This window comes from Drosophila tropicalis, unplaced genomic scaffold (genome assembly GCF_018151085.1).
Source record: "Drosophila tropicalis isolate 14030-0801.00 unplaced genomic scaffold, ASM1815108v1 contig_393, whole genome shotgun sequence".
Taxonomy (NCBI): Eukaryota; Metazoa; Arthropoda; class Insecta; order Diptera; family Drosophilidae; genus Drosophila; species Drosophila tropicalis.
The window spans coordinates 1,860,316-1,876,661 of record NW_027172855.1 but is presented as its reverse complement, the minus strand read 5'-3'; the positions used below and the strand labels follow the sequence as shown (position 1 = coordinate 1,876,661).

Below are 16,346 nucleotides of genomic sequence, written 5' to 3'. Positions count from 1 at the left end.
AAACAAAAAAAAAGATGTATCTAATTATAATTTGCTCTGCATAAAACATGCTGCCACAAATGTTTTTTGCGTTGGACAACAAAAGAGCGAGCACAAAAAGGCCAAACCTATTTAGAAGTTGTATGCTAAGCGCTTCGCCATCAGCTCGGAACACATAAATTCTAACCTAGTCTCTCCGTTCTTTAGTCTCTGTGATGTTTGTTTATGCTTCAGAGCTGCATTTTTATGTTCTGCTGACTACAACAACGCCAAAAGCACCAACAACCAGAAAGGAATAGTCCACTAACATCAATCTATTCAGTACTAGCACCAGTCAACTAGGCTGAACACAGAGACCAATCCATAGGATACCACAGACGGTGGGTCAAAAATGAAACAAAATTTAATGATTTTCATTTCTTAATATATTGTGTTAGAGCAATGACAAACTCAATTAAGAGTTTCCAATTAATTGAAGTTGGTTTTATATTACTCAATTTGTATTTTAAATGTAAATCAAAAACTTGAATGCCTTTAAAGAAGTATTTTAAAGTGTTGAAGGGAAACGACGAACTTTTTTGAATTTCCAAAATTTGTATTATTGTATTTTTCTATAATCTTCTTTAATATTGTTATAAGGTATATATTTTTACTTTGGAATATATTTCAATTTCGTTTGCCTTTTTGTAAATTCTTTTCAGTTAATGCAAATAAAATCTTTTGGCAATAAAATCATTATAAGTCCATCTTTCAAAGATTTGCATAGACTTTAAATTTATTTCGTTACATTTACATTTTGTTACCACTGTGTGTGCGTGTGTGTGTGTGTGTGTTTATATGTGTGGGTGTATATTTGCCTTTTAGCTTAACTCTGGCTGGCGTTGCTTTTTAATAAAATTAGCTCCGACATTGGGTGCTTGTTTATGCAGCAGCAGTCAACCAACGATTCCAACGATGACGGCCCAGAGAGAGAAAGAACATCGCAGAACCAGAACCGACCCTCAGGATGCACACACAGTTAGATGCGTATATGTGTGTGTATATGAGTGTAAATGTGTATGCCTGTGTACTCGACTGCTTATTATGCATGAATTTCAAATGAAGTCGCGAACGTGACACAAACTCATGACCGCCTCCAACAGCTTGCCTTTGCCTTTTTTAGACTGACTGCCTGCCAACCAACCAACCAACCAGCCAGCCAGGCAGCTAACACAAAATTTACACATTCACATTACGATATGCATTTAATATGAGCGAATTGTAGAGTTAAGTTGAAGCTTTTGGCTCGGGAGTCCAAAAAAAAAAAAAAAAACATGGAGGAAGAAAATTGAAAAACACATAATCCTCATTGCCTTTGAATGGGAACTGGTCGGTTGGGAATAGAAATGGGCATAGGGCAATAGGCAATGGTCATGAAGACGGCCAAAATGTAATGGTTAAGAGAGTAGTTAAGGCCATAATGAAATTTGTGCAGCTTATTTGGAATTTGTCTATGTGTGTGTCTGTGTCTGTGTGTGTGTTGATTTTTTATGGTTCTTTAAGTGGGCTTATGTCTGGCTTGTTGGGCTCACCCCAAGGTCAATGGGATAAACGAAAAAGAGTTATATTTTCGAATTCTGAGCTTATTGTTGATGCCGAGCAACATAAATGTTGAATATTTAACTTCATAAATGTATTTCTTAAAGTTAAAGAAAAAAGAATTCAACACAAACTTACATATTTAACAATAACATTTATTGCATTTGCATATAACTCGAGCAATAAGTTATTGATTCTGCGATAAACATTAGAAGAATCTTACCGATTCGCCTTTTTTAAGTTATAACTTATAAATCCAAACATAAAAACATTGTTTAAATCAATTTTCAACCCATTTATTATTCTACCTAATCAACAGGAAATTCAGACATCTTTGGAAAACTTTTAGAATCGTTTTCGAAGTTTTTTACTTAAAATTGGTCTTTAGAAAGTAATTTCGTTGATTGAGTTCTACTAGCTTAATTCCGAATTACTCTGTAATCATAACTTTCCACTGAATATCCCGAAATCAGGATAGATTTAAAACACAGCGGTTATGATAATCTGACTTGCCAAAATAAAACTAAGCAAAGATTCGTGTTAAGCACATCCACTTTACCAAAGGACAGCTTTTAATCTTAAGAAAATTTTCTAGTTAATGAACACTCTGAAATTCGAACGAGATACTTCTTAATTGCCTTAACAATTCTTATAAGTTGTAAATATTTGTTTAAAGGTTTAAATACTTTTGAGTGTTTCAATCCAATTTCACATTAAGACTCTTAGTGCTCTCATTTATGGCACTTTTTCCTTAGATGTGGCGCAAGTGTTGATAATGCACTCTATGTCTCACTTAAGGAAACGTTTAGATGTGCGTGTGTATGAGTATATATATATATGTATATGTATATATATATACATACCCAACCTAATGATATGCAAATACATACAAACAACAATAGCAACAACAAAAACAATTATAAAAGAGCGAGAATCGCGTTAATTGTGTTGCTCGTTGTCTTCTTCTCACCCGGTGTTGGTCTTGTTGTTGCTGTTGTTCCCTGTTCGTCGTTCGTGTTAACATTTAATTAAACGCCCTTTTGCTGTCAAAAGTGCGACATAATTACTTGTCAGTTTCACTTTTTTCTAAACGAATTTTTCCTCGAAAATTCTCCGACGTTTTCTTTTCGCTTTTATCTTTCCTTTTTCAACGTTGCTTAGTTTTCATCTGCGTTTTTGTCTTCGTTTTGCGTGCATTATTGTTTAATTGCAATTAGTGCCAAAGCGACTCAAAAATGATAATAACGAGTTCGTATATGTATATAAACATTCCTATATACGGATATGTACATGTGTGGTGTGTGTGTGTGTGTGTAGGTGGGCGGTGTGACTATGTGTTAGTCGGTTCATGCATAATGCAAAGGCCGAGACGAGTCGAGACTTCCTTCACACATTGCAATTAAGTTGCAAAAAGCCTAGGACCCCATTGTCCTTGTTGCTGTTGTGTCGGTGTTGCTGCTATTGTTGTTGTTGTTGCTGTTTTGTTGCCCCTGTCGAAGCGAGAGTGTCGAGCATATCTTTCCCTCTTTTGCCTTGAAGTGTGTGTTGCCACTTGAGTACTTCAGCTTTTGCTTCTTTTACTTCTACTACTTGGTTAGTAAGTATACGTATGTATATGCAGAGGAAGAAGAGTCCTTCCTGCCTTGAGAGTGTGTTAGATTATTTTTATGTGTTTAGTTTTTCCTCTCCTTTTTACCATCTATCTATCTATCTATCTCGCTTGTGCGACTTATTTTCTCATGCTTAAGTAGTTAGTTTAATAAATTGCATTGCTTTCAAAAAGGGAGTGAAGTAGTGAAAAAGAGTGAAAGAGAAAACTCTGCTGAAACATTATTCAACTTGATTTCAGCACTTGAATTGCTATAAAATTGATAGCTTCTACTGAACTAAAGTTAGCCTTAAAGTAATTTACAACATAGAAACTTTTTGTAAAAGCAAAAGACTATTTTTAGTTTAAACTTTAAACAAGCTCGAGTGACTGCATTTCAATCACAAATTCGCCCATTAATACTCCCGCAGCTTGTTATAATTTAATATTTTCATATATTATTTTAAACATTTTTTGCAAGGAAAGAAGTTTGTTTGTCTTTGCAAAGAGCTAAATTCATTTGAAATTGCATTTTGCAATGAAATAGTCTCTTGGCTCAAAATAAATATTTACATTTAAATTAATGCAATATTATTTTTTAATTAAATTTATTTGACAAGTCAGATATGATGAAAAAGAATGCGAGGAATAGTAAAATATGCCATTTCAGTATGAAAATCAACTTATTATAATGTTAAATTTTCAATTTACTTCAACAATTACGTATACGCCGCGTATGCTGTCATACACTGGAGAGCAAACATCAAGGCTAGCAAGGAAAACCCACCAAAGGGGACGTTGTAATGCATCACAATAGTAATTAACAATTTACAGACACAATCACACAAACAATAAAAGAAAGAGAGAGAGAGAGAGAGCAGAACCGACCATTTTTGCTACCTTTTGCTATTTTCCATCAAGGTTGAAGAACTCATAAATTTTTGAATAACATTGAGTGGAAGTGAGTAGAGATGTGAAGAGAGCCGAAGAGAGTCGGAGAGGGAGAGTGGTAAAAGTGAAAAACACTCAGCACTGTGAAAAGAGAAATCACAGTGGCAAATGTCAAAAGTGTAACAAAACAAAAGGAAAAGAAGTTAAATAGTTTTAAATCATGCAAACCATGACCCAAGAGAGACAGAAGTGAAACTACTAAGGTGTGGAATACTAGTGGGTGGCTCAATGGGTGAAAATCAAATGTCAACTTTATGCAAGGACAACTACAATTTCGAGAAGTTGTAAGTGACGCCCAAGGCCAAATTAATCTGTGTGTGGTAAAGTAAGAGTAGGGAGCAAAATCGAAACTAGGTCACCTAGGTAACTCGCTAGTATACCTACTAACTAAGTACAATACAACAATACAAATACATTTTCTCCCCAACTAAGTATCTCGAATACTCAATGAACACTCGACAGACAGACAGACCATACAACGAAGGGGAGCAAGTGAATGAGGCATGGCCACCTGGGGAGAAAGAAACAGAACATGGAATTAAATTAGTTCACCCAAAAAACAGTTTCATTAAAAATGAAACGAACTAAATGACAAGTCACCATTTTGTCAACAATTAAATTAAAATTGAGCTACGTAATTTATTAAAAGTCCTAAAAATATTTTTATAAGTCCTTAAATATATCATGACTGGAAATGTTTAAAAAACATTAAATTTTACAACTTTTTCATAATGATTTTTATTGGTCACTGATAAAACCAACTGTTTTTCATCACTAACAATTTGATGGACAACATGGCTTAATGCAAAATTCAATTTACTCCTGGCCGAAAAGCATATTATAGGCCTCTTGTTATATGTGTCATATGACAAAGTAGTTCATTTCGAACTGAGGACAAGCCCTTCATTCACACATAACCATAACCAGGATAAAGCATACTGATTTTCTCTCTGCACCTCTCCCTCTCTTCTCTCTCTCTCTCTTTATCCACCTCTCTGTTTACGTCTTTTCCCCCCTCATGCACAAATTCTTCAGCACATGCATATTAATGCTCATGTAATAAACACAATCATTCACCTTGACAGCCTGGTTGGCTCAGCAATGGCCAGCCACCATGGGCAGTCGTCATTTCCAGTGGCCAGTGGTAAGGTTCCAAGTGGTTTCCCCCAGCCATGGCAAATTCATGAGTCTGTTGACCAGCCTGGTTTTGCATAATTTAAACGCAATTCCAACATGTATTCGATTGTCCTCCAACTGAGAGGTACCCACAAAATGCATTTATGAATGAGGTAGATTTTTGGAGTACTCACACACACACACACTGGCGACCTGTCAAATATTTACTTTTACCTAGTTTAAAACCCCTTTTTGTCATTTTATCTAAAAGAAATTTTTATGGCGACTTTTTGCCGTCATTTCGCCTAATGGCGTGCAAATAGTTTTCACAATTGAGTTGTCAATTTTGCCCACAGCGTCGTCTCTTAACACTCTCTCGAATCTCCTGGCATGCTCGTAAATTGCCTAACTTTTCCGGGCTCTTTCTTCTCTCAAATATTTGTCATAGCCCGTTTTTACCGTCACACTCACACACATGTATATACATACATAGAGGTAGTGTCCATTCGGGCTTGCAGAGTGAGTGAGCCACTTAATGACGTTTTATGGGTGGCACTTGGCGAGAACCAAAAATGGAGGTAGAAAACCACAGAGACTAAACGGCGAGATTAGATGGGGGAAAAAACGAGCCATAAAGCGTTGACTGAAATTTGCTGAAAACTTAACTATAAATGGCAAATTTATTAATTGAACAAATGCAGCAAAGCTATATTAATTGCAATATAGAAACTAATTTTCAATTTTAATTATTTATCTAAATGTTTAGCGACACATAAATAAATCAAAGATAATTCCACATGAACGCTTTTCCCAAATAATTAATAAATATAGACAAAAAACCATAACATAAAATTTGAATTTTGTTTCTATTTTTTCATCATAATTTTTCCAACTCATAAAATGTCGAGCCACAAAGTAGGCAACACTTTTAAGTATGGGAATAAAAGCGTTTATCAAATGTTGAGTCTAGGGAATATTTAATTACATATTTGATTTAACTGCATATCAATAAATGCATCAGATAGAAATAAGTTCAAATGGTTTAATTTTAATATTTGAATAGGTTTAATTAGTTTTAAAGAATGTTAATACTACGCCTACTTCTGTTAAAATATGGAAGAAATCTCAACAGAAATCATCTTAGAAATGATAGAAAAGTTGCTTTGCAGTTAAGAAGAATTTAAAAAATTTATGTTTCCCATCCCATTTATCAAAAAACAAAAATTGATCGTGTATCTTCTTAAACACTTTTAATGAATCACTGCAGAAAATGCTAAGGGTAAACTTTAATTCAACCATTTAGGATGACAATTATGGGATTATTTCAAAAAACTACTTCATACTTACAACGTTCCGCGCTACTTCCCTGCACCTTGTACGAGTTCATTTCATTCGCAGTCACATACAGTCCTCGTTTAGGGGAGCAAATACGTTTTACCAACCAATTAACTGGGCTGCCAAAAACTCATCACCATGGCCAAAGTACTCGGAATTTTTTAATAGCTTTTTCCGTAATGAGCGGTCGGGTATGGTCTGGTCTGGTTTCGTTTTGTTAGTGGACCTAGAGAACGGAAGCTGGCCATACTAACTGCCACCCAACTGCCAATAACTGAGCTGGGTTATTAGTTTAATTTGTTTGAATGTGCCATAAATCAGTGTTGAGTACCGGGAAGTTTCACTTAATTGGAAAGCAGCAAGAAACAAGTAAAATACAACTGTTTAATATTGTGTTTTTTCTTCTCTTTTATGCTTGTCATTGCAGAAAGCTGTCAGGGACCACACGAAAAACGTTTACTCAATCACCTGCTCTCCACCTACAACACACTGGAGCGACCCGTTGCCAATGAATCGGAACCGCTTGAGGTTAAATTTGGACTGACGCTGCAACAAATCATCGATGTGGTAAGTTGGAATTTAAAACAAGATTGCTCCCACCTAAAACCAAAAAAGAAAATGGGGAAAACCAACTCCCTTTTGAAATTTTATATCAAAATCAAGAATATATTTTCAAGCATCAAGCAATTCTCTTTGAATTTGAAACGAAATCAAAGCTGTATGGAGTTTTTCGAAAAATGCCGCCAATACACAACAAAAATATGCGAAAATTTTCAGAATTAAAATCAAACATTTTTGTCGAGCTCTAGTAACCCGGTTACACGTTATTAATACATTTAACGCTTGCGTTTTTTATAGGATGAAAAGAATCAGATTCTGACCACAAATGCGTGGTTAAATTTGGTAAGTGACATGTACCCGTCGTCAAATTTATCATTTAGCACCAGTTGTGTGTCAATTTTTAGGGACCTTTACGTTGTTCCAATCATGTTTCTTCCATATTCTTATTTTAAAGCTAATCTTTGGATTCGCCATTTTTTGTTTCGTCTTTATTTGTGTTTTGTGACGATTTTTTTTTTTTTTTAAATAAGTGCGACGATCTATTTAGCTTTTAAACAATATACACGCAAGCTTTTGAACCATAAAACCAAAAAAAAAAATACCAAAAGACACTAAAACCAATAACTATATGTTGTCTTCAATATGTGTGTGAACAATAAGTGCATTTGTATTACACTTATATATATATAATTTTTATTCAAATGAACTATTTGCTGTCCGACACTGTTTTAAATGTATTTCATAGAGCAAAAAAGATATTAAATGCAAAAACAAAAAACCAAAAACTAATCCAATTAAAATCAAATGTTAATATATAACAATAAAGTTAATAAAAGTTAGAGTTATTTTATTATTCTGTTTTTTTGACAGTTTGACACAAAAATTACTACGGCAAAGCCGTGGAGGAAGATACGTTTTAGTGACTAATTGTAAGACATGAAGTATGAAATGTCCGATTTGAAACAAATTTAGTCTTAAAGCTTAAGTCCACAATACGAAAAAACTTCCAACATTACTACTACTAACAGAAACCTAGGACTATCTTGCTTATAGTTACTAACTTAAGAGTATAAAACTTAGACATCTTATCTCTATTGTGGTTGATTCAAAAATATTACTACAGCTGTCTTAGCCATTTAAGGATCAGAGTTCTCTTTACTCTCTTTACTTACATTTCAGACTTACTTATCAGACGATAATTTCTTGATCCCAAGTGACATCGATAATAAATATTTGCATTCGTTAAAGAAATATCGATTGGCATATCATAAAATATTTGATTGATCTTACAGGCTGAAATTTATCCATTTGTTAGGATTTTTCAGTTCCTTCAAACTTCAAAGTTAGCATTAAAAAAAAGCAAATTAATTATCCCATCCTATTCTTAACTACATCTTAAACTTTCTAAAATTGTCCATCCTAAAAGAAAAATTATTGCATTAGACTTTGATTAGAGATTAAATTAATATCGTCTATGCTGAAACTTTTTTAAACAAATACATCATCAACATTATAACATCAATTTATTAGTATGCAAATTGCAAAATTCTTGCATAAAATATATTTTTGTGATAAATAACCGAGATAGATTAAAACCTCAACTCATGAATCACAATATATATGTACATGCATTCACCTCTATATATTCCGGCTAAGCGTATCTCTCTGCCCTTGTATGTTGGTATATCTAAACTTTTGATTTACACAAATTCATTTAACCTGGACATGGCTTGGACTGTGATAAGGCTGAAATAGCCACAAACACAGCTCGTTATAACTGAGGCAAAAAGGCATTGCTAAATTGGCAGAAATTGCCATACAATTCCATAAACATAAACAAATAAATCAAACTTACAGGACAACAAAAAAAGACACAAAAAGAACATAAATAAAATTTATATGTAGAACAACAAGCAAATTTTTTTGTTCTGTTTTTTTTTTTTTTTTGTTGTTGTTGCTTTATGCCACACCTGAACTTTGGGTCAGTCGAGAGGCGATCCGCAGAAAACCGCCGGACAACAACAAAAAAACCAAAAAGAAAAAAAAAAGACAAACCCTTTTCAATAAAATTAATAGCAGCCATCCCATGTCCATAGGCTAAATTTATGGCTCAGGACACTAACATTCAATTTTCCAAACCATTTTCCTTTACTTTATTGTGTTCAAATGGCAGCATAAAAATAACAAAAAATAATAACAACTAAACTAAAACTCTAACTAATTGTTGTGTGAACAAAATTGTAAACATTTTAAAATGCAACAACAACAATAACAAAATGCATTCGCCTAGGCTTTTTTTTGTTTGGTTGTTTTGTCGTTATCAATGTGTAATTGAAATACAATCATGCAAATATTCTGTTCTCTTTTTTTTGTTCTCAGTTTTGTTGATTTCAATTTAATTATTTATGTAGGCACAGTGTTTTTTTTTTTTTTTTTTGTTTTGATTTACACACAATTCTATCGGTTTTTTGCAACAAATTAACACATTAAAAATGAAATATTTATTATATGTCAGTTCGATATGAGATTTGCCAATATCCATTCAATTTCGTCAATGCTCTTAAAATTGCTTTGCATATTATATTATATATAATTCAATTGAAAATATAATATGGCCAGAGGCTTCAAAATAAATTCAGCAGGTAAATTCCTCTTGAATAGAATACAAAATAAAAAAAAAAATTAAATAATAAAACGGCAAAATCATTTTAATCCTCTTTGACTTTCGACAAATAAAAATTGTCTAAAATCATTTGGATTAAGTTAAATTTTTAATACCAAGCCAAAAGCATTTAAAAATATATTTCTTTAATTTAACTTAAATAAAGGTAGAAATCTCGACTAGAGATAAGTTCATACAAGTCAAAAATTTGGTTTAAAAATACAAACTGTGTTTGACTGATCCAGATCCTATAGACCACAATTTTTTTTGCCTTCTTCAGCATTTTTGAAAATTTCAATAACCTATACATATGTATATTCAAGTCTCACTCTATATATATTTGTGTGTATAATCAAATTAATCTTTGCCTACAATCAGCATAATTTATGAGCCTACATAAATAAATTTCTAAACGTTTAATTAGAAATGATTTTACATATGATTACATGATTTACAGATGTTCTATATAAATTTTAATCGATATTGATTTTATTTCTCTCATTTTGCTTTGTTTTAATTGATTCACTTTAAATGCAACTTCTGAATCCCATTTGGTGTGTATGCGTGCGTGTGCGTGTGAGTGTGTGTGTGCGTGTGTGATGTTTCAAACCTTGTTTATAGATTTATTAACAATATATATTTATGTAAAAAATATATATATATATATTTTGCTGGGTACATGTCATAAAAAAAAACGTTCTTGAATATAACAGAATTTAATAGCAACAAACAAAACTAAAATAAAAAACAAGCAAACTACAACAAATATACCAATTAATTTAAAAAACAACAACAACAAAAGACGGCATGCAAAGTTGTTTAAAAACAAAAAAAATACTGAAAAAATGCATTTAATTAATCAATTAAGAAATTCAACTCGGTGTTTTACTTTTGTATCTCTAAATGTATATGCGTACTTGTATACACAGATTAAAAAAAAAAGAAACCAAACAAAAAAAAAATATACTTAAATCTAAACAGCTATTTAACTTAATTTAACCAAGAAAACAATAGACCCAAACAAATTGGCAATGCGATTTGGCTTTAATTGTGCTCTCGACCACCTTAAAAACACTTCCCAGAAAAAAAAAAAACAACAAAGATAATTAAATAATGCATATACAATAAATATATACATATATCCCATCCCATTTCATCCAAAGCCATTTCATTTTCATGATAAAATACTTGTACGCACATCAAATATGTATGTTTGTTTAATTTGATTTATGCACTGAGCAGCAGATTGATAGATATAGTAGATACAGTACATACATACCAGCAAATACCGAAAACCGCAAAGGATGTTGAGTTGTATGTATATAAGTATATAAATTATGCATTTTTGTATTCGATTGCATCGGCGAAACTGTATAAATTTCAACGCCCCAATCCCTGTTGACGTCATGCAGAAAATACCAAGTTACTTTCTTGTTCGGTCATGTTGTCAATTATACTAATTAGTTTACAAATAATTAATGGCTTACACACATCAAAATAGTGGTGATAGGCTTACTAAATGTTGCACCACTGCAGGATCGACCTAATTTGAAAACGCATCCTGTAGAACCTAGTGCGTCATAGCCCTTTGGTTGGTTAGGAATAGATGCTTTATTTTTTTTAACAAAAACTCACATTGATGTTAATCAAATAGTCCATAAAGACATAAACTATAGATTTCTCCCTTTAATTTTATAGTCTAAGGCTCAAAATGTTTCTTTTTAAATGCTTATAGAAAGTACAGTAAATGCCACTTACATATTTAACACTTCATTCAAATTTTAAAAACCTTTGCTCCTTGCATACTTTTAGGCTTAATGTTTTTTCTTTAAAATATTTAAAAGTTTCATATATTCTTGGGGATTTTAGCTGAAAATTCAGTATAAATATTAGTTGCATGTATTTTACCAACAATCCAGTGAAAATAAATTTAGTATCCAGACGAACAAAACTTGTACCTAAAATTTTAGTCAAATTACGAAACATGAAGACAATGGTCAAAATTGGGTAAAAAGTGATAATGACAGACTTTAAAAACTGTTTTATTATGGCAATAATTATTTTTAGCACAAGTTGTCAAAAGAAACTTTTAAAGTTTTATTAATACACAAGACAATCCACAAACAAAAGGATCTTAAAAATTCTTATGATCAATAGATTTCTTTGTGAGAAGAGAGATTTTTAAATTTTAAATCAGTTTTTTTTAGTTTTACGTGTGTTTTAGTTCATAAAATAGTCTACAAATTAAGTTAGAGGGTTTTCCTTTTTAAACTATTTGAACAAAAACAATGTTGAACCGCAACAACAAGTGTCCATGATGTGGCAACGTGCTCGTGGTCTAACAAGGAAAGTTCTTTCCTATATTTTTTTGTTTGGTTTGGTTTTTTTTCTTTTGTACAAGCTGATGTTGATGATGATGGCCCTTTTAGCATTGATGGCCCCGGCATGTCAGCCAGAGTGAGCCAAGTGTGTATGTGTGTGTGTGCGTTTCGTCAGTGTCGGAAATGCAACCAAACACCCAAGCAAACAGGGTAAAAGTGTCATTGACAAAATTGCCAGAGGTTTTTGAGGTTCCTTTTTTTTCTCTCTTTGGTTGTTGTTGCCGCTCTTGTGTTTTTTCCTCATTTTTGTTATTGTTGTTAGAAGGCGTGGCGGGAGGACGAGGCCGGGGAGCGTGTTGTACGTGAACATCTTTTGGCACCGACATTAAAATGCACATTGTGTGGCATCAAAGTTAAGAAATAAAGTCATTAGCATAACCGGCTAACACCCAGACAAGGCGTAATGACTTGCCCAGGATGCACTTCCAGCAACAAAAGCACCTCAAATGACTCGCCCTGAAAATGTGTCAAAAGGAAATAACCAAAAAAAAAAAAAAGAATGTCCTCGTTTTTCTACCTCTACAAAGGCCAAAATGTGACAAGCATTGATAGTGAGACTGTAAAATGCTAATAGCAGCTTAATTGAGGCTCAAGTCAAAAGTCCATGGCTAAAGTGCAAATATTTTGCCAGATAATTTTTTGGAAATTGAGGCAATCTATCCTTAGAGCATGACAGAAATGTATGTCTGAAACCTGGTTGAACAAACACGTTGTTCATTTTAATTAATGCCCAAAAATATTGACATTCATAAATTGCTTTTAAACCGTTTGCCTTGGTCTATTTGCTGTGTTTTTATATTTATTTTATATGCCATGAGAAGTCGTTAAGGTTTGGAATCATTTTTTTATCGTTTTCAAACATAAAAGCAAATGCAAAAGAATTTTGTAGGTGTTTCAAAAAAGAATTCTATAACTATTCAACTCAATCGAAGATTATAAAAAGTTCAAATTCATGATTTTTTAACTTTAGCAAAGTTACTTTTCTTAGGTTTTTTAAAATATTATTTAATGTTGATTATGTCTATTCTAAATATACGAGTTTCAAAGTATTTGACATAATTCGAACAGCTAGAATTGTATTAGTTGGATTTCTAAGAAATAGTAGAAGCTTGATTCTGAATCAAAGACATTCTTTATTAATCAGTTTTAAAATTCTGAAATGACAAGTTATTATTCTTGAACAAAGACTTTACTTATGTTGCAAAAACATGAATTTAAAAAGTATATATTAATTTTCGAGTATCTATAAATATCTATATTTATTTTCATAAAACTCGTTAGCTACCCTTTTTAGGCAAACTTGTTTAATTAATAAACATTTGTTCGCTCTAATAACACGGTCTTAAATTCTCAAAACATGAAAATCATGTTCTAATCCCAATTTTATGGCTGTTCGAAAAAGCCATTACCCATTACCAAAATAAAACAAAATAAAAAAACAGAGCCAAACACCAAGTTGCGCGTACTCGCACTTATCACACGCTCATTTGTCTCTGCAAAGTAAACGGAATAAATGCCAGATGCCAGAAGGCCAACAAACTTTGTCCTTGAACGGGGCAAACCAATATGTACCCAATGAATGGTATGCATAACCCATTTACAACAACGACAACAGAAATTAACAATAAAGTCACTAAAAATAAATATGAACATCGGCTCGGGGATACCCTTTACTTTAAGTTTGCCCAGATTGGAGACTTTTGCCTTAGGTGCCTAGAAGAGCGAACTTCAATAAATGAATTGCTAAATTTATTTTTTATATTTCTTCCATCGTTGTCCTAGCCAATATCACTAATACATGCAAGTCTTTTTGCATATATTTTACATACTCGTATATACTCCTGATAAAAATTATGAGCAAAGGGTATGACAAACAAGCAGGGGAAAGCAAGAGTGAGAAAGAACAACAAACATTTATCAAAAAAAGGAACAACGTTTTGCAGAGATGTAAGGGGCACACCCCCTACATAATGTTACACTTATATCGGGAATATCTGTATTATATATATATAATATATAACTACAGACGACATCGCCAATTGTTGGCTCATTAGAAACTCATTTAAAAACAATTTGGCACGTTAATGCAAAATAAATCTATAAGCTTATGCAGCAGTGGCAAACTTTTGCTTATAGAGTGCTACGATTAAGCACACGATGCCAAGGACAACAACAACAGCAAACAAAGGGAGACATCGTGATGTACGTGTGTATGTGTGTATCTGAGCATTTAATGCAAATGTCATTTGTTGCAAATGATGCTTTAAACTTGTTTCTGTTTTTTTTTTTTTTTGGTTTTCCCAAAAATGTCATTAGTATGCGTCAACGTCAGGGATATTCCCATTGCCTTGACTCTCGTTCACTCTTGCTTGCTCATTTCTTCAAGTGGAGGTGGCAAAAACCCCTAAGCAAACGGCATGTCATAAACATGAAATTTGCACAAAACCGCCATTTTTATAAGGTGTCAACAGCCAAAGTCAAACACACACATCCATATACACAAACACACACACACACACACACACAGACCCATACATTCATATGTATATGATGTTATGGCATTTGACGTTGAGAGGGAAGTCCTTGCATATTGGCTTACCCTCCCAACAAAACAGAGAGACAGAGAATGAGAGGCACACATAAAAATATGGTAAGTGGATTGAACCGGCAGCTTCAGACTGAGTTTCCAGCATATCATTAAGTCAGACACCCTGTTTTCTCTCTTTTTCTTGGTGTTTTCTCTTCTTTTTTTAATGGCTCAAGTCGTTACTGCAGCTGCTGGCAAGTTATTAATGACAACAATCTGCCACACCTTCCAAAGAACAGAAAAAACAAAAAAGATGGCCGAAATATACCTTAATCTGCATATCAAACAAAAGTCCACCTTGAACTATTTGCTCTGTGACAATGTGCCAGCATGAAAATATCTTTAATTAAAATTTCTCTATATAAAGATAAATGGGTTTTGATATCTAGTTTCGACAGAACAAAAAAAACACACACACACACACACCAAAAAGTGAAAATTAAAAGTAAGAAAAAAACTTTTTTTATTGGCTACAGCCACATGATGTAGATAAACGGGCAACGGGGATGGAGGGTAAGGTGAAGGCGATAGGGGAGATAAGCTCATATAAAGTAAATTGGCGCAATTGGACAAAGGCTCGCCAGTCTTTCTTTCATCCAGGCCTAACCAGCAGATTGGAATTTTTGGTTTTGGTTTCTGGATTTAGATTTTGGATTCCAAGGCAAACGAAACAGAATAGAACTAAACCTTTGTGTGGGCTAACAAAGTTTTTGTTGGCACTCGGCTCAGATTCTCCTCTCTCTGTGTCTCTTATTGTTCAAGTCTTTGTACAAATTGAATGATGATGGGCAACGAGACGACGAAGCTAATTACAGATATCTAGTACAAAGATAAACCACTCGACAAGAAGTTGAATAAGTGAATTAAGTTACAAGAAATTTAATTCAATTTTCGGGGTTTCTTTTCATCTTTGCTGGGAGGTTTAAGCTTCATAAGTCGAATATCAAATAGATTTTATTGATAATATATGGTTAATAATTGATTACAATTATTATCTTATATTGTACACTACATTTTCCCTTAGAGTTTAAGTTTAAATACAGAGAAAAAATTAAATGAGAACTAATATAAACCGCTAACTTGATGCATGAGGCTAAAATGAAGCAACAAATTCCAAAAGGAATTTCTTTGAGGTCTATCTGTAAGACGTTTACATGGAAGAAAAAAGGAAGAAAAATTATCTAAGAGCTAAGATAATAATATTAAACGACAATAGTTTATTAACAAAATAAAAGAATCCCCCTGCCAAGATATATAAATCTTAGCTAAATTGAATAAAACCCTTTAGAAAACAACAGCCGAAAAGTATGCTTTACTTTGCAATTGTTATCAATTTTCATAAAATGTTAAGATTTAATTGCACTAAAATAAACTCAATACTAGGCTTTGCACCAAAACTACTCCTAAATATTTATGCACCCTTTCACTGCTTAGCCCCCTCCCTCCGCTACCCCCTTCCAAGACATCAGTCAAGCACATTAAAGCCAAATTGCATCAAATCTAGAGCAAGCAGCGAAAAATACGCCATAAATACAGATGCTATAAATATAAAAAAAAAACAAAACCAAAAAAAAAAAAAACACAAGAGAAATTTTTTTCTTGTAAAAC

General features: G+C 32.9%; 1 protein-coding gene across 3 annotated transcripts in view; it reads left to right on the top strand.

Moving 5' to 3' along the window:
- nAChRalpha6 (nicotinic acetylcholine receptor alpha6) overlaps positions 1 to 16,346 on the top strand; it is a 119,537-nt gene that overhangs the window by 73,567 nt on the left and 29,624 nt on the right. For 2 of the 3 annotated variants that reach the window (XM_068284363.1, XM_068284362.1), the window contains exons 4-5: positions 6,975 to 7,114; positions 7,406 to 7,450. In XM_068284363.1, the coding sequence (XP_068140464.1) occupies positions 6,975 to 7,114; positions 7,406 to 7,450 (185 nt within the window). The remainder of the gene's footprint in view (positions 1 to 6,974; positions 7,115 to 7,405; positions 7,451 to 16,346) is intronic. The other variant, XM_068284361.1, reaches the window with a different exon arrangement.